The sequence below is a fragment of the Chiroxiphia lanceolata genome, chromosome 3 (genome assembly GCF_009829145.1).
Source record: "Chiroxiphia lanceolata isolate bChiLan1 chromosome 3, bChiLan1.pri, whole genome shotgun sequence".
NCBI lineage: Eukaryota > Metazoa > Chordata > Aves > Passeriformes > Pipridae > Chiroxiphia > Chiroxiphia lanceolata.
Genome location: NC_045639.1, coordinates 74,450,962 through 74,476,409, shown reverse-complemented (window position 1 = coordinate 74,476,409; position 25,448 = coordinate 74,450,962). Strand labels below are relative to the sequence as shown.

At 33.7% G+C, this 25,448-nt stretch overlaps 1 protein-coding gene across 1 annotated transcript in view; it reads right to left on the bottom strand.

Moving 5' to 3' along the window:
- Positions 1-25,448, bottom strand: part of ASCC3 (activating signal cointegrator 1 complex subunit 3) — a 263,938-nt gene that overhangs the window by 144,547 nt on the left and 93,943 nt on the right. The window contains 3 exon segments of the mRNA XM_032682586.1: positions 2,708-2,779; positions 5,839-6,015; positions 16,097-16,261. Of these exon segments, the coding sequence (XP_032538477.1) occupies positions 2,708-2,779; positions 5,839-6,015; positions 16,097-16,261 (414 nt within the window).

The window sequence follows — 25,448 nt, the reverse complement described above, 5'->3', positions numbered from 1 at the left end:
TATGACACTGACACATCAGCATGACTTCTATAAGAGTAAATTATTTGGTTCTGGAAGAGTAGAATTCTTTGAGAATGAGTTAAAAGAGCAGTAGACAAACAAACAATGCTGAATTCAATTTATTAAGACATTCCAAAGACTCTGGTCAAGAATCTTTAAAAGACAATGTTGTGAAAGTTTGATGGCCACAGAAAGGTGTACATTAATTCAAGCAACTTTAGAAGAGGAAAAGGGTTTTTTACTGATTCTGGTATTTCTTTCTTGCATTTCAGTACAAGACAGAACAGAGAGGTTTCTGGCTCTCTGTCACATATCACTGCCTGAATAGATATAAAATCTCAACCATCTCCTAAATGTCATACAGACATACAACAGCTGTGGAAACTTTTCTTTAATATTGGGGGGAGGGAGGAAAGATATGAATACATCTTTCTAAGAAGTATATTTAGGGAAAACCACAGCTTTGTTAAAAAGAAAACAAACGTTGCACACATAGAATGTGAATAAACACAAGTTTTATGGATCATACAAGCTAAAAGAGTTAACAGAGCATAACAATAGCCTGTGGTGAACGTGGACACAAGGTAATAGGTTTCTAGAAACTTAGAAAATCAGAAGAAGGTGCAATAACTTTAGAGGATCAAAGGGCATTATCAAAATTGTTAAAAGACACAAAAGAAAGCCTTCCTAGTGTAATATTAATCATATTCACTCATAATACTCATTTTACACTATGGGGCAGGCATCTCAATGCAGATATATCTACATTACCTGGTTTTTTTTTCCCCACATTTTTAAACATCTGCAGTTGGTTTAATATTAGACAGATTTGTCACAGTATACTCACTAAAAGGAAAACTAATTTTTAATGTGGTACAATACTACATACTATAATATAATTAACTGTATTAGGATAACTAGTTGATATACTTGATTCTGCATTGTCAAAGCCTGTATACCAGTATTTGTATATCATTCGTTTCAGGTTATGAATTTTTTTTTCATAAATGTCAAGACCAATAAAAAAGTCCAGTGTAACCAGTTGCTATTTAGATGTGCACTTTAGAGAGTATGTGCAACACAGCAGAATGAACCCTTTCAACCAAAAAGAATTTACAATCATTTGAATCAAATTAATCTAAGTGTTCTGAAATCAACATTTATATAGCAAGGGAATCCATACTTCTGCTTTGTCCATACAATTTTCAGAAACTGAAATCAGCAACGTCTGCCGCTGAAATTGTAACATTTAGTAGACTACCATTCTTCACTCGACCTCTTACAGCTGTAGCTCATGCCTTAAAACAAAACACTAATGCGTTCATCTGCCAGTACCAGCACTAAAACTAGGATTAAACAACTAATTGTACTTATTATATAATATTATATATGTCTGCAGTCCGTTTTTTTCTCAGTGTGAAGAAAAGAGAAGGGAAGAAAGGTGCAATAAACATACTGGAACAGCATATGACTGACTTCCTGCTGGGAATCCAAGATAAATTACTTAGACACTACTGACGTAAAGAATCTGCTACCTGCACTACAGCAAGTGAAAATGCACAAAATAATAACAAGAAATGAAAGATAAGAAACTAAATGTACTTCAGTGTTAGGAATTTGGTAACGCACGGGCATAACTGACAATGAGGAGAAAGCAAAGTTCCCTTGATGCTGCTAACAAATTTCAATAACAGGAAAATAACAGCATTTCCATATGTCATCTTCATGCAAGTTTTCTGAATGTAACAACAGTAACTTGACAACAACAAGAGAAGTGGAAGAATGGCGTTAAGTAGGGTGGGAAGGGGGGGGCAGAAGGACTAGGAAGCTGGCTGAAGTATTTCCCCTTCCCCCCCAGGTCATAAACCAACTGTTCACCTTTCAAAAAACACAATGAATTTTTTGTGAAAAGAGCAAAAAGTGCAATTCTTAGTGTGACTATAGGGGACAGAGTTTCTGCCTTTTATATATAGGTTATTTAGTGAAAAGCCTCTTCAAGTATCATAGTGCACTAGCATTTTATATGGCTCTGAACAGGTGCCATACCTGCTTTATGTGCAAAGTTCTAACAAAAACAAGACATTATGTGGGAGCGATTCAGGAGCACAATAACAGAATGATAAACTATTCAGGCAAATAGTTAGGCCCACAATCTTAGCAGAGGGGAACATCAGACGTAAAAATTCACTGCAGAAATCTCTACTGTAAAGCAAAATGAAGGATGACTTCCCTTAAAAAGAAAACAAAACACAAACCCCAGGACGTATCAAATGACGGATGCTGAGCCCTTATGCACTAGGACTTGAACATTGTGTACGTCTCATCCCTCATCTCTAACAGGAGAGATTGAGATTTGAAAGATATGTGAAAGGCTAAGAATAATAATTAAGTTATGTATTTTTAATTTTTTTAATTTTTAAATGTATCTCAGTGTAAGGTCTTGTAATTTTAAAAAAAGTGACATAAATATACATTAATTACTTTGAGGATATGTAAAGTACCAGGAATTTTGACCTCTGTTAGAAGCTAACAGTATTTAGTCAGTTTAGATTTTCTTGCATGCTATTTCTATGAAGTGTTCTCAAGGTTAGAGATTATCTCTGAAGTAACAAATCTGAAAAAAAAAATTCTTAACGCATCACTATGATCATCAAAACTAACTTCTTTATATATGTTCTGAATGGAAACCAAACCAAAACATAAATACCTGGTGTCCAGCCATTATTTGCTTCAGCACATTTTCATAACACACTTCATCCATATGATTCAGCTGTTGCACCTGAAAAACAAACAACATTGTCCATATTAAAATAACTTCTATCTTTATGTATTTTCTACAACATATCAAGCAATTTACAGTGATCCATAAAAGATAAATTTGATTATGCAATTAAATATAAAATATATAGGTTCCCATTCCTAATCCTATAGCATTTTGTTATTTTTAAATTCAGAAACAGAATATGAAAATAAGTAGATAAAATATGAGTAAGGGCAGTTAATAGAAAATTTATTATGTCACTTTGCTGGTGTTTTTTAATGACCAAAGAGAGGTAACCCCGTTCCTTAATTTATCTGTTTTGTATTAAGGAATCTTACTTCTACAGGATATTGAGGAAATATCAATTTAATATATCTTATCTAGTATTAAGGTCTTCTATTTGGTACATAAAAATAGTTTCTACATTGCATATGTATATATTTATCTACAGGAAATTACTGGTATTCAGTTTTTTTGCCATAGAGAACAGAAATTTCTTCATAGCTGGGTCATGCACAGAGAACAGTGAGAGTGCCATGTAGAGAATTTACAGTTAAGGATAAATAAAATGTTTAAGGAATATTTTGGCTGAAATAAAAAGTATTCTTCAACCTACTCTAAAGATTTTTTTTTTCTATTTCTTTAATGCATTACAATATAAACAGCATGCATCTACTTGAAAGCACCTCAATATCAAGGTTGTGGCAAATCAAAACAAATAAGTGCAAAATTAGAGCAATCACTCCATTCTTTATTTGTGCACTTGTGTCTTATAACCAAATTGTTTTGGCACAAAGAAATGTTTTACAAGAACAAAGCATGCAAAAATTTGAAAAAGGAAATTTAGTACTTGGAGTTATGTAGACTAGCTGAAAGTTGAAAATCACAGCTTTAAAAGAGCTTTAGAGGAAAGAAGAGAATGTTCCTATTTGAAATTGTACTAGTAGCAAATAGATGAAAAAATACAGACGTGTGCAAGGGACAAGCAGCCAGTCTAATTATTCTGAAAATGAGAGGTTAGCATTTTTTTTTCAAATATTAGGAAATGAAAATCATTAAGGAGAAACATAAATAAGCAGTGCATAAATACGCATGGACATATATACACACATACAAACAAAACTTTATATTTTCTTTGCATTTATACCTAAAGAGAAAAAAATAAAAAAGCATAAAGAAAAAGAACTGACATTAAAGAAAAATATCTGACATTACTAGACCTCAACTGAAGAAGCCAAACTTTAGTCTTGGTCCCATATGCTCTAAGAATTTCAACATACAGAGTTTCAAGAGTTTTCCCAGCTAACTTCTATGCATAATGAATACACCAGATTGTCCTTGCCTTTGAAAGCTTTCCTAGAGTTTGCACGTGATTCTGTAAATAGCTAATCAGCTTCAAATTTTGGGGGAGTTTTTTTGGTACAGGATTTCAGAAAACTGTGGCAAAGCATCTCCATAAAGTAACTAACAACCTTCCATCTCCTTGCAACTCATTAGTATGGATATAGACATAGCACTGACTGCACTTGCTGATGTCCTACAATAACTTCTCTTGATCCTGTGGTTTCTTACATCGCCTTCCTCCTCTCATATAGACCAGAAGCATATTGATATTGGCAACAATTTGGCAACTTTAGTATTAGGTGTTATCTTGAATAGAATTCGTTTTCAAAGAAGCTTAATACTTTTACTTTTTGCTTGCTATAAAGTGTATTATTTTGATTGCAAAATATATTATGCTCTATGAAATTTGTTGTGACAATCTTCTGAAAAGCAAAAGAACTCCTGGCTGTTACCAAGACAGTCTGCCAGGTATTCACATTTCAGAATAACTACTACCTTCTAATATTTTCTCATCTCCTTATGCTTCTTTAGAAAACTACTTTTTTTAAAATAATTTCAAATTTTCCAGGATTATATATTTCTTTGATTTTTAAATAACAAATGCACTCTAAAGGGAGTATGAAAAAATAGACTATCTTCTTTTTTCTTACTAAACAGTGGAATTAAACTAAATATTAAAATCAAATAGCAGTGAGAGATCAATGAAAAGCAACAGCAAATAACAGTGAAGGTACTTAAAACAATTAATGAAGGTTAAAATATGCAAATCATGGTAAGCACCATATGGTAAACTATTCTTGTGTGTATAGATTTAAAACATCTCCCTACAGTTGTAAAATAAGTTCCTTTCCTGCACTGCAGATGGAATGACTACTTAAATAATCTAATAAGAAAAGCAATGGCCATTTTTACAAAAAATAAAAAATATGCTATGATTGATTAAGCTATGAAATTAACATTTGATTGAAAATATTTTGATTTCTATTAATTTAAATCATGGGTGAACAAATTTTCTAAAAGTTAAGCTATATAAGCTTTAATTATCAGCTAATTTGTATAAATTCCTGTATTCAAAGAACTATAAATTACATGTCAAGTGGCACTGCACTTATGATTTCTAATAGGAATATTATACCTGACCACATTTATTAATGTTTCCCAAAATGAGCAAGAGCACAAAGTATAAAGAAGCCTATTTAGAGATTACGTTCAATACGGTTTCTATCAAATATGTACATACGATAATTAATGGCTTAGCATGCTAAGGTTTTCAGCAGTAACTTATATCCAACTAGTATTAACGCATGTCATGTTATTATATATATACAGATTTAAAAGAACAGTATTTTTCTTATAACGTCCCTCATGCATCCTTACAGCCAAACAGGAAGCGTCCCTGTTTCTAGCAAAATGGAACACTGAAATGAGAGAGGCAGCTGCTACAGCAACTTCACAGTTGAAGATGCTTCAACAAGCAAAATTTGGTAGTGAAGAAGAGGCAATGCAAAGCTAGATACCATTGTCTTCAACTGCAACAAGGCCTACTTACAAGTATGGTAAACAGAGGTAATAAGATTCTTAGAGCAACTTTCAATCACGTGTATCTTTGTACAAAAGAAAATATGCTTCATGAAACACCCACAGCATAATAAACCAGTACCTCCTACACATACATATATAAAGCACGATCAAAACAAACAGCAACCCTTTCTTTGGCATTCACGATGTTTTACCTTATTGGTTGTCTTAATTCCTATAAAGGTTTGCCCCAGAGGTACAGGTCGGAAACGGCCATCAAAGTAGAACAGTCCAATACAAGGATTGACATGTAGAAATGTAGCAACATCAAGATAATTGGGTAACGTAGCTGAAAGGCCCAAAATCCTAATCATACTTTGTGTAGATTCAACCTATTAAAAAAACAAAAAACCTGTAAATTATCCAAGTGTTGTAAGCCAAGCAATCAAGTAGAGTTTTAAAACATCCCTCATAAAATAAGCAGTTAATACTTTCTACAAAAGGTGAGCAATAGATGTGAGTTAGTGATTATCTGTGTTGAAACCAGAGCATTCTGCAATTCCATCAAATCTCGCTTATTCAACTATTTTATTGCACTTTTGCCCTCCAAAAGGTTAGCAGTCATTAACTGACATGAAAGAACAACAGCAGAAAATTGGCTTTGTTAAGAAGGGATATTCTAATTTATAGGCACAACTGGGACACATCATTTGGTATCTTTTCTTTCTTAGTCCAAATCACACCACAATTCTGAAAAGAAACAAGAATGTTATTCATGTCACTCCTCTTTTTTTTTTTTATTTTTGCTTCTGCAACTCTTTTACACAATCTATTCCAGTTCTCTGTAACAGGTGTTTCTTCCTTTTTTCTTCCCCTTTTTTTTTTTTTTCAAATTACTCAAGTGTTTGGTTTACATGCCTTCCCATTTGATAAGGGACAGAAATGGTGCTTTACAACTAAACCCTCTGTTCCATATAAAAGCCTGCATATTATATGCATTTCCAGGTAATTTTCAAAAAGAATGAAAGCAGACAAAAGACCTGAATGAGGAAAGTATGCAAGAATTTTCCCATTTCCTTCTGCAATATTAAAAGTTGTGTAGGCTGGCTCACAACTTTCTTAGTAGCATAATTATTTAGAACCAAAGTTCATAGTAATTTTCTTCTGAATGCTTTTTAGACACCGTAACTGAAGCCATATATGAGGTTCTCAACTTATCTCAAATGTGTGAATGTTTCAAGATGAGTAGGGCGGTAAAATTCCACCTGGTTAAGTCCTATTCAAAACAATATGAGGTTTTACTTAGAATAGAGATTTTTGAATCACTCAGATGTTTCGAGTTAAAGTGAAAGAAATGTAATTAAAACAGACAAATTAAAAGTTTTCAAAAAAGGCAACTAAAAAGTAAATGAAGAGCATTCTCAAGGAAGATAAAATACACCATACTATAAAACAGACCTGAAGAATAACAAGCACACCAAAATAATAAACTAAATCCCCAAGTAAACCATTCCCCAAACTCAGAATCACAGAATCAACTAGGTTGGAAAAGACCTCTGAGATCACAGAGTCCAGCCTATGACTCAACACCACCCTGGTCAACTAGACCATCTAAGAGCCACATTCAGTCTTTTCTTAAACACCTCCAGGGATGTTGACTCCACCACCTCCCTGGCAGCCCATTCCAATGCCCAATCACTTTCTGTGTAGAACTTCTTCCTCATGTCCAACCTAAACCTCCCTGGCACAGCTTAAGACTGTGTCCTCTTGTCCTATTGCTTGTTGCCTGGGAGAAGAGACCGACCCCTTTCAGGTAGTTGTAGAGAGTGATAAGGTCTCTCCTGAGCCACCTCTTCTCCAGGCTGAACTACCCCAGCTTCCTCAGCTGGTTCTTATAGGACTTGTGCTCCAGTTCCTTCACCAGCCTTGCTGCCTTTCTTTGGACATGCTCCAGCACCTCAACATCCTTCCTAAACTAAGCGGCCCAGAACTGGACTTGAGGTACTTGAGGTAATATCCCTCTAATCATCTTAAAAACTATTATGACTCTAAATCTTTCCATTAATTTCTCTAACCTCTTTCAAGGCCATCCAAACAAAAAAATCTTTATTTTTTCACCATCTACTTTTATATTTGCTTAGCAACAAAAATATAAATAATTTACATATATATATAATATAATCAAAAAGCAAAAAGAGGTATATTTGACCTAAAAGACAAAATAACAATCGTTCCAATTATTTTATGCTCAGATTGAATTAAAACTGTAAACTAAATGCCTATGTGTCTGCACATCATCACATGCATATACAGAATGAGGTGCTTTTATTTTTTTAATTATACATGGTAATATACAAACAGCAGTGACTAAAACTGTGCTAAACTTAAAAATTAAAAAAACCAAAACTACCTGAAGATGCAACCATACCATACGAATTATTTTTCCATTTTCTCTGTGATTATAATTCAGTTTCAACTATTCATCTATTATTCATCTGTCCAAGCACTACAGAAACTTTATTTTTCATAATGGTATTTAGAATTCTAACACATTTTTATAGCAGAGTTCTCTGCATACATTTTCAACTACTTTTCTGACTTTCTCTTGAAGAGCAAGCATTAATGTGTTTTGCTCTCAGATGCTTCTGAAGAACAGTAAGCACTGAAAGTGCACAGATGCCTTTTGTAAATATGGTCCATTCAAAAATTAATATTTTTCAAGTACTGGATAACTTATTATTTGGTCCTAAAAGTACCAATTAGAGATTATGACTTCATATACAAGACACCATGAACATACACTGTTTTCCTGAAATTGAAGTAAAAATTACTGAGAAGACATCTTCGGATGACAAAGCTTTCTTTTTATGTTCCCTATCACTGGCTGGTGGTATGTAGCTGAGTGCATTTTCTTCACTACTGGAACACAATCTCTAATGTTCTATTCTTCATATGTATTGAATTATCCCAGTAAAAATATAAGCATCATTTGAAATTAGGCTTTCTTTGAAAAACTGAACTGACGCAGTGTCTGCACATCATGTTCTTTAAAAGCCTTATTATGTTTTATTGATTTGATGTTACACTGGAAGTAAGAAATAAAATTGCCATAACTTTATTTACTTGACATATCTAATTAGTATAGCTAATTCAGAAGCATTCATGATGGCACGCAGAGAATTGACAGCATGTTCACCAGACACGTTCACAGAACACGATTACCACACCATGAAATTCCACGTATACAGAAAAAATAAATGGAAGAGAGCTCTCCGGTACCGATTTCCACACTCAAGCATCAGCTGTGTTTACAGTATAAATGATAAGGGATCAGGTATGGGAAGTGCCTCTCTGGATTGTAAATTGATCACATCAGGATCATTTTCTTCCTAATAAGTTTTATGATTTGCATATCATCTCATTACATTACAGCCGTCACTTGAGAGCATATGGAGTGTGCACAGAGATACTCTTTTATCTGACTTCTAAAGTTCTCCCTGAACTTTGTGATCTTGGCAGCCTTCCCATTTCCATGTATTAAAATATCACATTCACAGAATGAATTACAATCAAGCTGGAAAGCATATCCCTGATTGTTCAACTTGAGCACAGAATTAAGCGAAGCACACAAGTTTACACATTTTAATCTTTGAAGAATTGTCTGCTGGTTAGAAATTAATCTGATATTCAGAAGACCCAGGATCACTTCAACACACTCACTACAGTTAGTCTGAATGCCCTTTAGATGTACACTAAAGATATTCAGAAAATTAGACACAAGCATTTAGTTATCAGTCCAGATAACTAAAGAAGATGAATTCTTTACATGGGTTCCTGAGTCCCCTACTCAACAGTAGTAAGAATGAAGTACTACATATGGGGATTCATACTAGTTACTAGTTGGATACTATCCTACCCACAGAATGGCTCTATGTCTCATTCTCTCACAGGACCTATGTTATTTACATTATCCAAAACAAAGAGAAATGGAAAAAGAATCAAGAAATGCTTAGAACATTAAAAAAGAATTAAAGGTGTTTCAAAATTACTAATCAGTTCTTAGAATGTTTCATCAATGTTTCCTTGTTTATTGCTATACTGGTTACTATTAATGAAAGTTTAGAAGTTGTCAATCAGTCCACATAGGTGGCAGTTTTATAGTTTCAGGAAGAAAAATAGAAAAAACCCAGTAAAATTGCAAAACCAAAAGTACATAGTAAAAATGCAATTACTAATACTATTTTGAAGATTCTGTATAGGATGTTATCTGCACCTCACTCTGCACAGAATGCATTTGTTACTAGGCAACCATCTAGTTAAGTAATTTTATTAGTTTTACTCTGCTTCCAATGAACCCTGAAAATACTCTGATCTCAGTCGTCCATTTAGAATATATTTAAAAATCTAGAGGTACTGAAAAAATGTAACGATGCAGAAAGCACTATGAGAAGCCATATTATTTTCCCTCAGCTAAATATTAACTATGCATTACTTTGTCTTAAGAAATGACATTTTTTATATATCTATTAAGAGATTTCTAGGCTGGGTACAGTGCCACGTCCGTTTTTTCTGACTGATAAAATACCTTTTCATGTTACCCTTACTGTTTTGTTCCCAAACTAGGAAACAAAAATGCCTATGAAGCCTTCTACAAATTAGTTTTACTGCTTTACCATAATATGAAAGACCACAAACATATGACAATCACTATTACCTTTTAAACTCCATGGATATATCACAAAAATGGAAAACCAGCCACATATCAATACTAAAAAATGACATGCAGAATGACTTTCTGACATCACTGTCATGCAAAATAATAGAAAAGCTTCTGAAGATTAATTCCAATATCTGATACTTAACATTTTCCAAACAAATGAAGATTAGGTTTTGTTTTAAAAAACTAGTTTGTTTTTAAAAAGTAATTTTTACACAACTACAAGGCTGTGTAAAAGATAGCAGGATAGATCCAGATTCATGTAAGACTCGTTAGACATATGGCTGCACAACATACTTTTTAAAAATAACATCACAGAATAGCAAGAAAACCTATATTAAATTTGTCATAAGCTGATGAACTGACAGATTTTAAAGGAATAGCAATTAAAAAGGGATTCCTCTAATTGCTTTCTAAGCCTAACGCTAATCAATAATTTTACCTATGATATGCAGTCAAAAAATAACTGGTGACAAGAAGAGCAGGTGATTGGCAGAATTAATATAACTGATGTGTGTGTCAGGCATACAGCTAAATCTACGTTGATAGTCCCATTCAAATTAAATTTCTTTTCATTTACCTCATAAGACACTATTCTCAGGAAACATTCTTATAGCAATGAGTGAATCCTGCAGCAACTACAAAAAGGGTTTGTTTGAGGACTTAACAAACAGGTATCTGAATGTAAGCTCAAAAGATGATGTGTTAGCAAATTAAGTACATGCAATTCTTAAAGGTATAAAAGGGATAGAACTGAGTATAGAAGGAAAACGCAACAATAGAAGGAAAATGCAACAAAACACAGTTTTGTTGACAGGTTTTAAAATACAATTGTGAATATAAGAAAGTCCAGTGAAAAAAAAGACCCACAACACTATTGTTTGAAAAATTATTGCAGAAGGCTGCAGTAACCTTGTTTCATCTACTCTTTAAGAAAAGATGCTAAGAAACTTGATTAGTCTATGTAGGGAATATCAAGGAGACAAAAAACTAACAGCACTCACTCAAGCTGAGAAATGAAGAACCAAATGAAATGCCAATGCCATTCTAGATCAAAAAGACACATATAGGCACTACAGTGGGTTACCATTAGACACAAGATATACAGAGCTAAGCAGCTGGTTTTAGTTCATTAGCTATCAGACTTGACTATTTTTTTTTAAACTGATCAAATTTTCATCATCAAGAATGGGATTCCAAGCACACAGAAATTTCTAATTTGATAACAATTAGACATTGGGTTTGGGTGAGAAACATCTGAACCTGTTTGCTTGTGATATACAGTTAGAGGTAAAAGAGGGAACCAAAGGGACAGAAAAAAAAAAAAAGAGGTAGAGGAGTTAATAAGGCACAAGAGATATTGAAAATGCATCCAGAGATAAGAAAACTACGGCTGAGATGGAAAGCTTCCTAAATAAGGTGTCATGAGGAAAGAAAGCTCAAACAGGAAACATGAGAATTTCCAGGGGAAGGAGAACTTCAACATCTCATGGTCAGTGCAGCCAAGGCTGCCTTTTATCTTCACTTCCCCAATGAGGCCCTTCTTTCCTGATGAATACAAGGTACAGCACAGTACCACTCCCTGTTGGCTCTTCTATTGCCTGAAGGAGGTAGCTCTCATCAATGTATTCCAGAAACCTCCTGGATTGCTTATACTGCTGTATTATCCCACCTATTACTTATTGAACAACTTTATTGATCTAATACAAAAACATAAAGCAATTGAAACTTAAACTTGAAGAATGAGACAATGATGGTAACAATACTTATGTGTCTAAGATGGGAGCTTTGGTATCGCAAACTCTGAGAATGCTTTTACTATGGATTTTCTTTTATTTAATTTATCATTCATATACTTGAGAGAAGGTGTCAAAATTCACGTAATCACTCAAGTGTAGTATTCAGTATGCTTTTTGTGAAAAAATATACATAAGCAGCAGTCATCAAAATCTCTGAATAATTATGATAAAATAATCCAGTGGCCTTTAAAAGCAGACGATTTTTTTCTTTCAAGATAATAAGCTTAGTACATTACTGTAGTGTGGAAAGTTTGATTAAAAAGTTTAAGCATTTCAGTTTTACATCTGCATTATGCTCTGGACTAAAACTTTAAACATCAAAGCTATAAATTGGATTCAAAGAAGTTGTTTGATGTTATACCTACAGTATATAACAGAGCTCAAAGCAATTTTCCCACCAAAATGTTTAGCAAAGTCAATTTAAATCACTTGCAAAAACATTCTCTAAAATTTGAAAAGTGCAAACGTGCACAAATATACTCTTCATTCTGCTATGAGTAAAACTCAGTAATTCCAATATATATGCTCCTTCCAGGTTTAAATAAAACCTAATTCTAAAAAATGCCATAAGTAAAAATGAGCATGTTAAAGTCTTACAGTAAGTGGTGTGACTCAGCGTTCATCTGAGGGAAAGTACATCAATCATTCAAGTATTTTGAGGTACAAATTAGGACAGACCTGCTAATGCAACAGGATATTCCTGTTTTAAGCATATATTTGGATAGCTGTATTTGTACCTCGCATGAATACAGATCTCAAAACACTCTTTTCTGGCACAGTTATAGGCCCAAGTAGCTAGCTGAACACTAATTCTTAAAAAGACAAAAAAAAAAATCCATTGTGCTTTTTTTTTCTATTATCCACCATCTAAACAAAACAACCCTCATACCTCCAACAAAACAAGAGATCAAGAGTTATGCTTTTGCTCCAAGACAGGATAACAAATCCTGCAAAGTGTAAAAGGCACTACATTATACATCCTGACCTGCACAGGAGTCACGACATTGTCTCATATACAAGCTATGGAAGTATGATCCAGATGAAACTAGAGGTATATGCCATTATTAGTCGCTACTAGTGATTTATTGAAAAGGCTGAAGTAGTATTCAAAGGAATTCATCACTGTTCTGTTACAGAAGTGGTACAAGAAATGACTATTTCAGGTCAGATCAGAAATTACACTCCTTCAACGCACTGTCTCCCACAGGGGCCAAAAGGGACAGTGCAGAAAACGGGAAAATGTCAATGATATTTACCAGAATAGCTCCCAGTTACTACAGCCCCCAATCTGATCTAGTGACTATTTCTCTGCAATGGATTTTTCTCTGAATTACTTGTCTAAACACTTTCTGAGTCCCTTCACTACAAATTAGGAAAAAACAGTCAATATTTCAGATGTCTTAAACCCGTGTACAAATCAGAAAATTGATTTCAGCAATTATTGCACGGTGCAATTGACATAAGGATACTTCAGATTAATATTGTCACTGGTTTTTTAGGGTTTTTCAAGAACTGAACAATTATTCGTACCTCCTGTATGCATGGATATTGAATGAATATGATATTTATATAGATATCAATGAAAAATAAGTTCTAGAACTACTTTCAGAAGGCTGGAAAGGAGCTTCAAATTCTCATAGAAAGAAGGACATTCTCCAGGCATGGGCTGAACATCTTAGATTTACTTACTGCTCCTGGAACATTTATGAATTTGTATCAAAATGTAAAAAACAGACCAAAGAAATAAAACAAAATATTTTTTCTTCACAAACTATCATTAAAATATTAGATGTGATATTTTTACACTTAGAACAGCTGTAATAGTATTTTCACTAAACTCCAGTGAAATTCTTCTGCAATCAGAAACATTACATTATCTTTTTTATTGACTGAGTAAAAGTTCCAGTAATTTCATAATTAATTATGGATGTATACTGAAAACTTCCTAGAACCATGCTTGCAGGTTCACTCAGATGCTGAACTATAACATTTCAGTGTAATTTTAAACACTAATCCTCTTATTATTTGTTTTCATATTAAAAAGTAAAATAATTGTCCCCAGGCTCTCTGGGAGGCTTGCAATTCAAAATATTTTTGTCAGTTGTTTGCTACAGCAGAACTCTAAAAAACTCTTCAAGCAGTTCTGCGTTTTGTTTAAATGTGTGGAGGTTTTTTAGTGTTTTATATTGTAAGTTTTCCCTCTCTTCAACTACCTTCTTGTGAAGATTCATAGAGGTCTCCATTACTGTCTTTCTTATTAAATCAGAATAAGTAAGGTCTTCAGAAAGGTGGCAAGATGGTAATTTTCAAGATATGTGTATTGTTTTACTTCCCAACTTTTTTACTTAAGGAAGGGTTACAACTGAGTAGGTTCAATTCCAGATGAATTAAATTCCAACTCGATAGGTAAAACAAGCCTTGAAATCCTAGAAGATTAAAACACTCTTGAGAGCTATTTTTCAAATGAGTGCTGAAGTAAAATACTATATTGCAATAAATGCACTAAGGGTAGGATTCAATACCAACGATATAATTGCCTTAGATTTTACATTCCTTAAGTGACCTGCACAGGCTTGACACACACAAAAGGGAAGGATCTAGAAGAGATTTGTGTCCAAATGAAGCAGAAACAGAATGCCAAGCTGAATAATGTAGGGCAGATAAAATGGCTCTAAACATCTATTTTGTACAGCTGAAGCCTATCTTACAAGTGTCACAAAACTTTGCAGTAGAAAATGAATAAGCCTTGCAATTTTACATGAAGAAAATTACCATCATGGTCACTGCTAAAAGCTGAGATGCTTTACTTTAAAGATACCTAATGAAGACAAAGTTATCAAAACCATTTGAGAAAGAAAATACAATACCAAACGGGTTAAGCTTTAGTGCCTTTGAGGTAGCCTAAACTTCACAAAGCTCTACACTCCATAAAAAAAATAATCTCTCCAAGTTTAGCTTCTTCTAAAGAATTATTACTTCTGTTGTTCTTCATAAAGGAACTTTACCCTTTCTGTACTGGATTACAGCAGACATCCATTTTATTTTGTTCTTAGTAGAGTTGGAATCAGACGATTCAAAAGCCTTAACAAGGTTAGTGTGGCCTCACCAAGAAAAAAAGCAACTTGAAAGCTAAAATGCTTTAAAACATACTACAAATAGAGACAAAACAATAATAACTGTTTATTTTTAATTTGTTACAGGTTACTTGTATTGACATTTGCTCTGCATGACAAAAAAAGAATAATTGCACTCTATCCTCCCCCTTACTATTATTTATTTATCCTAATTCCTTCCTTTCTATTCACCCCAAATTCCATGTTTTATTTTACTTGTAAATGCACATCTAACCATTGAGACCAATCTCATTAATTGTCTAGCTCTGAATCCTTCTTTTGTACAAGACTGAAAGAAAAAAAAATCCCTTTTCTCCTTTTGCCATTTCAAATCTTGGTATTTAGAAAGTACCACTAAATCATGGGGGAAAAAAAAGGACCAATTATGCTAAAGTAAAAATTTTGTAGTATTTTATTAGCATTGATGAAAGTTTTAGATTTAAGACACTACTCTTAATTAAAACAAAAAAGAAACTCTCCTAGGAAAACTGCTAATTGAAAATGAGCATTGCTGGTAAGAAAACATTATCCTGATTATTATTTGCTTAAAAATGTTTAATTTTGCTGTTACTTGTACAGTAAGTAAATTAAGCAAATAAATAATAAGTAAAGAAATAAGTCTGTAATAAATTATGCATCTTAGGAATTTGATAGTTAGTATAATACAGAAGCGAAGGCAGAAAAAGAAAAATTTTTCTTCACTTTTGGTAAATAGCTGTAAAAAAGAATAGCTGTGAAATAAATTGTAAACTGCCTAAGCACGTTAGTTTTTTTGTCTAAGCATTTTCCCCTTTACAGTGATATTTATCTATCTTGACCAAAATAAAACGATATCCCTCTTTACCTGTCGTAAAGTACGTGCTACTATACTTTCAAGCACTGGTCCCCTGTCTTCATGCAGCAGATGAACTTCATCAAGAATCAAGAGTTTTACCAGCTGAGAGAGGGCTACATCACCAACACTTTTTCTTGTCACGACATCCCATTTCTCTGGAGTAGTCACAAGCATCTAGTAGAGTGGAAAAATCAGAAAAGAAATATTAAGCATTTAGAAATTAAAATGCAGATACAAATTCACAGAAACGCAGTAATTTTACACAGAGTGGAGTAAATGCAATGTAGAACTTAACAAAGTTATCTTAAGTTTTGCCTACTTTAAATATGAGGCAGACACATTTTGGTGCACCTACATGTGTTGGATGGCCACTAGTAGGATTTAGTACAGAAAACCATATGGAAATATCAACTAATACCTTCAAACCACCTTGCATCATTTGTATACGTTTTCCACAAGAAAACCTTTAAGCAGCTATCCAGAATCAATTACTTATATAATCATTTCATGTTTGTGCCCCACTAAAATGGTATGTGACAAAGTATTTGTAACATTCACCGCAGCACAGTAAACAACCAAGACCCTCCCCTCATGCCTAAGCTTGATCTGATAGTTCCCTGTTTTCTGTGAAATGCTTTCTCCCTAAGGAATAGTTTCAAGTTGAACATTTAGATATCTCGATCCTTGCACTGGCAAAACAGACCAAACAACTTGCACCAGTCCTGGGTAAGGTAACTTCCAAACTTCATTGTTTCAGTTGATATGTCCATGGTAAGTCTATTATTATGGTGCCATTTCTTGCAAGCTGTTGCAACAGCTTCTCTTTTTGCATAAAACAGACTCTCAAACAGATAAGATTGAGGTACATTCAATCTCCAGTTGCCAAAAAGCTGTAGCAGCCGTATTCCCCACAATGACAACGGACTTAGCTCTCACTTCATGTGACCTTCACACAAGAATTCAAGAAAGCACAATTTTAAAATGTAAAATCAGACAAAGTGGTCACTCTAAGGAAAACATCTCACTCCTCCACCCAAAAAATTCTCAGCAACTGTTTCAAATAAAAATGCAGATTTTTCACCTACTAGTCAACAAAAGTAATTTCCTATTTAAAAGCCAGTTGCTATGTATAATAACACCCATAGAACCGAATCTTATTCATTCAACTCAGTAGTAACTTGTGTGGAACTTGACTATGATTTAAGGGCAATTATTTATTGCCTATTCATAACAAATCTATCAAATCTTAAGGGTTTTGGGACAGGCACAAAGCTTACCATACAGTCTCCCTTCTTCCACAAAAACAACCAACCAACCAAACAAACAACTTAAAACTATTAAAATAAAGGTTACTCTGTAACTTTGCAATGCAAAATCCCTTAGAAAATAAAGAGGAAAATTCTGATTCTGCTGTTTCACAGGCATGAATAAAAAAACTTTACAAATTGGGCAAATCTTGATCAGGTGACATCCAGAGCGAAATAAGTGCTTTAATGAGTAAAAGACAACAGGGGCTATTTGATTATTTTGACTGAAATGAAATTTTTCAAAAATTCAGCTACCAATCTTTGAAAGGTATTAAAAATTGGCAAAATGAGGAAACTTCTAACAGCTTTCATAAATAGGCATGATACTAAAAGAAAACATATCCATTGATAATGAAAATATAAGTTCATAAGTAAGTTCATGAAAATATATGTTCGTAAATAAGTTTGTCAACTTGTTGCAGAATCTAGAGTACAAGATATTTCTTTTCTAGAATTCTACTGACACTGACCAGATTTCAGTCAACAATCTCAAACTATCTTATACTGTAAGAGGATACATGTTACAAATGATATTTAGATGACCAGATGCTCTGGTTCCTTCATCATCTTTGTGCCCCTTAAATGGACCCTCTCCAGTATGTCCATGTTTCTCTTCTACTGGAGAGCCCAGAACTGGACACATTATTCCAGGTGTGGCCTCAGCAGAGCTGAGTATAGGGGAAGGATCACCTCCCTTGACCTGCTGGCAATGCTTTCCCTAATGCAATAAGGGCACTGAGTCACTAGTATCACCAAGAGTGGCGGCATGTGGGGGGTATTTCCATGTTTTGTTAGCAAATACAGATTTTTCAAATGCTTGTACAAAATAGGTGTAAAAATGTATGCTCATGATTTATGAACTGAACTGTAACACTACTACAGATGCAACTGTTCGCACTTTAAAATGAGCCATGTCAACCACAAAATATTAGCAGCTGTACTTCCACAGAACATTAATTAGCAAACAGTGAGGAAATATATTTAGCAAGGAATATTAAGGCTTTAAGGTGTGAAATACTACAAATTCAAGCTACTTAGCTAATTTGTTAAATCTAAACTGGCAATGTTCAGATCACAGCTTTTTTTTAAATGTCAGTCATGTTATCAGGATATATATCTAAAATGGTATCATTAATTCTTCTGTTTCTGAGTGATGACTAAATATTCAGCATAATGGTTTTTTACTTTGATCTTATTTTAAAATAGAGATGTTCTCAAAGCAATGACCTGAATTAAAAGCTATTCTAAATGAGACAGTATATCAAATAAGAAGAGAGATCTCTAGAGAATGTTTTGCTGGAGAATATGACTGGTTCTTACATTTATTTTTCAGATAGAAAGTACAGTTGGGTGAAAAAATTCTCAAAAACTCCCATAAACAAATCAGCTTTGTATTTGCAAATGATAAACTGAATTCAAATATATAAAATGCTATTTATAAATATCAGCTAAAAGAAAATGCTATCAGAGATTATTTTTTTCAGTTAAAATATTAAATAAAACAGCATTATGAGCATCTCATTACCAATTTTAAACGCAGTAGTGTAATTTCTTTTTAGAATTAATTTTCAGAGATAACATATTTTATCTTCAAAGTTTTAAAATCAAAACTCAGATTCAGCAAAAGGATTTTGCTTCCTCTTTGGGGGCAAGAGAAGGATGCAGTAACTAAGTATTGAAACATTTTTTAATATTTTCTTTTTATACATTGACTTGAGTTCTCAGCACACTGAAAAGTATGTTCATTTATATTGCTATTTCACCACTTCACCTCTTTCAGTATTGAAATAGCTAGAAAATAAAGTGTCACATTTGCTTAATGAACTGCAACTCACGCAAGACATTTCAATCTGTTTTTTGTATTAGGGTATGGTTGAATAGAAATGGGTTAACTGTCAATATTTTTACTGTCAACTTAAATTTCTCTCAGCACACCCCCCCTCTTTTTCCAATGTTTTCTTGATTATCATTAGTTATTCTGCACCAAGACAGGCTTTTCACAAAGTCTTCTGTCTTAGGTGAGTACTGACATTTACTTTCACTCTTGCACAATTAAAAAAACTTACATATTTCAACTCAGAATGATCTCATTTAGCTTTAGGGCTACTTAACATATCCCTATATTGTTTTACATAATGTTCAGGTAAGAACTCAAACAAAAAAGTTTAATTACTTCACTTCGAAAAATTATGTCAAAAGGGACATAGCTGATAACTTCAACATCAACTGACAAAATTTCAAGAGATTGTGAAAATTCATTTTTCTTTAATTGCATGATTTGCTAATTATTTTTGTCAGTCTCTCTTCAATCCCCTTTGAAGCCAGATGTCATGGTAAGAGGAAGTTACATTTTCACCATAGTTTAAGAAGATCAACATGTTGAAAAATGCTGGAGTTTGTTGTTGTTTGGGGGTTTGCTTAATCTGAAAAGGCTTACAGTTTTAATATTGAATGATCTTCAATTAATTTCTAAGAGCCCAACATTAATTTCTAGGAGTTGGCACAGCCAACAGCTCACTTTCAATCCTCTGAATCTTTTTACTACTTCTAAGTTCTCCCAAACACATCTTGCACATGACTACTACCTGATTTCTTCTTAAATAATTAGTACATACACTCTGAGGCCAGTAAAACGACAGTAATCCCCTCAAATTTACACTTCACAGGTCCAAACCACATATGAAAATATTTCAAAACAAATTATATAAAATACAACCTATACAACAAAATTCACTGCTTTTAAGTTCTTAAAGACCATTTTTGAGAACAGTTTTTCTCTCTTTAGCCACTTCAGCCTTCAGGTATGTCTGGCACTTATCTGACCTGTTGTCCCTTTCATACACACAACAATGAATCAAAACTCAGACTCACACCCCACTCCATTCCCAACTTCCTAACTTCCATAAAATACTTAGTGCCAGGTATTGTCAAATCAAAATGTATAAAGAACTGTTTGACTCAGATCTCAGCTTAAGCATCAACTAGGATGATAGAATAAAGAGACTGGTGTTCCATTTGTTTCAGACAATATACCATTCTGATTACAAAGAAGAAGAGTCATTAGTAAATTATCAAGTAAGTAAATTAAATTCTCCCTGCTCCATTATCTTAAAAGTGAATTCTCAAAATAGTCTATCTTACAGCTGTTCAAACCTTTCCGGAAGGTAAGGCATCATGGCAGATTTCAAACATGTTGTCATTTTGAATTTTTGCTTTACCAGACCTGATAACAACCTAAATTTTGAGACTGTCAATGGGTTTACATAAGTTTGCATATTGCAATTGAGTAAACAACTTACAAGCTAAATCATAACTTTGGCAATTTCTCTTGAAACAGATTTTTATAAGTTCCTATTCTTGATGCACATGATAAACAGAGTTCAACTGTTACATAAATACAAGAGTTTTGAATGAATTGATGAAATTATTACAGTGGAAAAACATTGTTAAATTTCTTACAGTAGCGATTTTATAGACAGTCCTGAAAATAAAAATGAAACATTCCCAACAAACAGTGGGAACAGAAGATTGAAAACTAGTCTGCAGCAACCAGCCACATTCATAAAATAGATCTTACTGCCAGTGAGCTGTTCAATTAAATAATTTTTACAAAATTATTATGAGTAAAGGCTTTTTCAGAATTACAAAACTGGTATCAACCATGAGATTTTAAGTCCAAATAAAGAGTTGCCAATCTTACAGGCACTAGAATTAGCCAGTAAGGCAACCTCAGAGGGGTAATCTGAATTGAAATGATGAATTAAAAGCTCTGAATTGAAAAGTAACAAAGATTAAAAAAGTGTACTCAATTCTGAAGGACCAAAAGAGAGGATGTATAAAAGAAAGTTTTTTGGGAGAAAAATCTCTTACAACTTCATCAATAAAGCAGCTGCTCCACCTCCCAAACACTTAATCTTCAGTATGGCATTCTCTTAGATGTTTTAATTTTCCTGCTACTGTGTTCACAAATGAGCTACGAGCAGTAATTCTTTATGTAGAGTCTTTCCCCAAATCTTGCTAACTTACATTTGATTTTTTTAATTTTTCTTTTTTAGTTTTCAGTACGCTCATGCAAACATTATACTAAGAACTGTTAAAATGGTAAGCTGGTGTGCAACTGCATGTAGAAGTTTGGGGAAACATCTTTTTGGGGAGTTTTCAGAGAAGCAGCAAATACCTGATATCAGGAAGAACAACCCCTATCAACAGTGGTCAATTTTAAAATTTAGCCATGACCATTACTTAGAAGAACCGACCACAGCAACAGATTTGTTCTCATCTAAGTGGGAACAGGTAAGTCCTTTGCTACGGTAGACAAAATTTTTCTACTACAACATACCTATAGCTCAGCATAGATTCCATAAAGCCATCACTCTGTAGGGTTATAAGAACCTTACAGCACAGGTTCTTATGTTGGTACACACACATACTTTCAAACATTTGACCTATGAGTTTGAATTCATATTATGGTACATGCTGAGCATTGGTATCTATAATGCTTTCTAGAAAGAAACTGTAGAATAAACTCAAGATTATAATGAACAAATCCAGAGGCCTTTGCATGAAGGAAATATTGTGGATGTCAAATGATCACAGTAATAAAGGTTGTATGTTATGGAAATTTTCCAAAATGAAATTATCTTCACAAAACTGGATCAAGATCCACAAACATGTCATAACTATATGTTATTGCACACCTGCAGCATAATAGATATTTTCATATTTAACATACCTATATAAAAGCACTACTTTCTCTTTGAAACTGTTAGAATAAGGATAAATAAACAGCAAATACTCCCTTTATATTTCTCTGTGAAGTTCACAATATTGCTTCTCAAAGCAAATCAACACGAAATACATATTTCCAGTGTAATTGCATCCTTTATTTGCTTTATCCTCCTAACATTTCAACTCCTTTCATTTTGCATTATCGTTTCTCTGTACCTTTCCCACTTCGTATTAAGTAACTCTCTTAATATATCAGCATCCTTAGGAAAGAAAAAAGAAAACTGAATCTTATCATACACCTCCCCCCGATGCCTGTGGCTATGTGAGTACCTGTACTCTAAAGGCTACCTCCTGTGCTCCTCCTGCTCAGTGACTAATGCTGCCAGAGTCACTGGCTTTGTTGTTAGCATAAAGAAGTCTCATTGAAGACACCACAGCCAAAACTAAGGAGAGGCAAAGAGACTGAAACACTAAAATAGAATCTGGAATTAACTGAAATATATATTATGCATTGGAAGATGCATGTTAGGTATTTCAGAAATTTGCCTTTTACAACATAAAACAATGATCAGATATGACTGGAAATTATTTTATCATTTGCAGATTAGAAGGAATTCTTTTACTAAAATTAAATGTGATAAAATCAAGCATCATTTGAAAAACAGGAATTCAGTAAACTTGCAAAAAGAAGTATTTTTTGAAGTGCCTCAATGATGCTGGAGAAGGAACAATTTTAAGGCCCAACTACTTTGTATATACAGTTAAAGAAAAAACACAGTGCATGTATGAAATACAAGCTCTAAGGATCTAATAGCTTTGAAAAGTATGGGACCAGTCTCTTGCTATGGTACTGCCTGTAGCAATTTTTTCTCCACCACAGTGATTCACCATGGATGGATAGCAATAAAGAATTCTGGTTTAGCCACTGCTGCTTTCTTGTTAATATTCAAAGGTACACTCTCTAAGATCTACTTCCATGGATTTCAATTAGTAGAACTTCCTTGTTTTTATTGTTTTCACCTTGCTATTGGTCTTCTCTATTCTCCTTCCTTTACACACATCTACAACTTCCCCTTACTACACTTGAAAACAGCATTTGAGAATATGTGGTTGATCCTAGAGGAAGCTTTTCTCAGTCACAGCCACCACTCCTCATCTTCTGACATCTTTTTGGCAAAGGGGCATGGGTAACCTACACAATTTACTCTCTTCATGCTGTAACTATTTATCTTGGTGCTTTATTCTGGCAGCAAATTCACTGCAAGATCTTTACTTCTGCAGAAACGGAGACACAGAAGACTGCACACAACTACATACATCCACTCAGGGCAGACTCTCATTGGAATGCAGCATTGGAATGCATATTCTGTAGGGGGAGCTGTTATGCTAGGGCTTTGTACAATTTGAAAATATTTCTCTTCTTATCAGTGATGCGATGGAGCTTCTTGCAAATTTTAATATTAGATACCTGATATCACACCCCATGAGGGACACTGTCTAAGGTAAAACTTCATCAAAACATGTTACAAGTGCAGCAACCTGCAAGTCACTTCCATAATGCTGTTTTTATTCTTCTGTCTATTGCACTCTGCATGATGTATTCAAGAATTTCACAAAACCTCATGTGAGCTGGAGCTCAGGCAGGGAGTGGAATAAACATATAGAAAGTAAAAGAGAGGGCAGCAATTCAAAATAAGAATCTGAGATAGGAAGTAATAAATAATGAATACAAGTATTTTGTTTGGCATAGATCAGAAACAATCATCTGATGCTGTGTTTTACACAATTAAAACAGAATTATGTTTCCAGTAAAGCAAATTCCTTACCATACAAAGATATGCAGATGAGCAGTATGTCCATTTGGGTGAACAGATGATCTTGTAACAAATCTTAACACGTATTTGTGGTCTACAGTAACATACATACACACACACATATATATATTTAAAATGTCTTAGAAGGATTCAATAACAAGACTACACTTACAAGAAGTATCTACATAAAAGACTGAGTTTATTGTCTTAGAAAGGTTTACAGAGGTGCCTTATATTGATGCATATTAGCACCAATTATCAAGTCACCAAAGCTAACACCAATAATCAATCATCAACAGAAATCAACAAGGGAACAATATAAAATTGTAACAGATGCCTTTAAAATGGTAAATGACTTTTTAACAGAAGAAATGTAACTTTGTTCAGCATGTTTTATTTTATAACTTAATCCTAGCAACATACAATGACTCAGTTCCCTTGCAGAACCCAGTCAGTCCACCTAACGAAAAGGTAACTCATTGACAATGTATCAGCACACTGCCTCAGCAGAGCAAGATACTTATGACACATCTGACACTTAGTTGAACTGATTTTTTTCAATATTGCTTCATTTGTTGTATACTCAGTTTCACAGTTACGACTAACAGATTTTTAAGTTTGTATGTTAAGATTTAAAATTTGATGCTTTCAGCACAATCCTGGATGTTGCAGAGATTACAACATTCATTTTTAAGTTCCACTACTACTTTAAAACCTCAATGCAACGGACTCTGAGACACTCAAAATAACCTGGATAAACCCAGTACAACCAGTCAGGATGATGAATTAGATAGCAAAATTCCTTTTCGTTGTTACTGTGAAAGCCCTTAAGTTTTTATATTCTTATTAAAGGAATATGAAGCTTTCCATGTGGAGTAGCTACATTAATCTGAGAAGAAACTATAGAAAACAATATACATTAGGATCACAATAGCTGTACTATGAAGTAGTAGGATATGAGCACGTGCTCGCTGTATTTTTTTTCCCATGATAAAACAGTCTGTTTAAACTCAGTACAAACCTTATTTTAAAAACCGTACTGAGGAAGAACAGTTTGCATGCTTTGTGAAATTTAGCTCATACATTGTAAAATACATAATTAGCCACTCAGACTGCAAGTTTAAATAATGATCTAAATGTTTTAAAGGACTTTGATCCAAAACATTGCCCTCTTTTCCTCTTTGCTGTTAATCAGTTCACTAATTATAGTTTTACTAACCTCTGATATACTACTGTCAGGTCTGATTGATGCCAAAAGCTCCCTTAATCAGATCTGACAACTTTCAGCAAATGCCTGTCTCTTGAGACACTGCATTCAGCCTGCTTGTTTTCAAATCTTCCCAGTGTTATTTTGCACTTGCTTCTCCCCTAGCTCCTTTTTCATATCTAACAGAGATACAACAGAATAACATAAAAACATGACTATAGAATATATTTGTGCATGATTTTATATATCATTATAGAAATATCTGGGCTAAAATAGTTTGTTTAAGAATTTACAAGGAAAAAGTA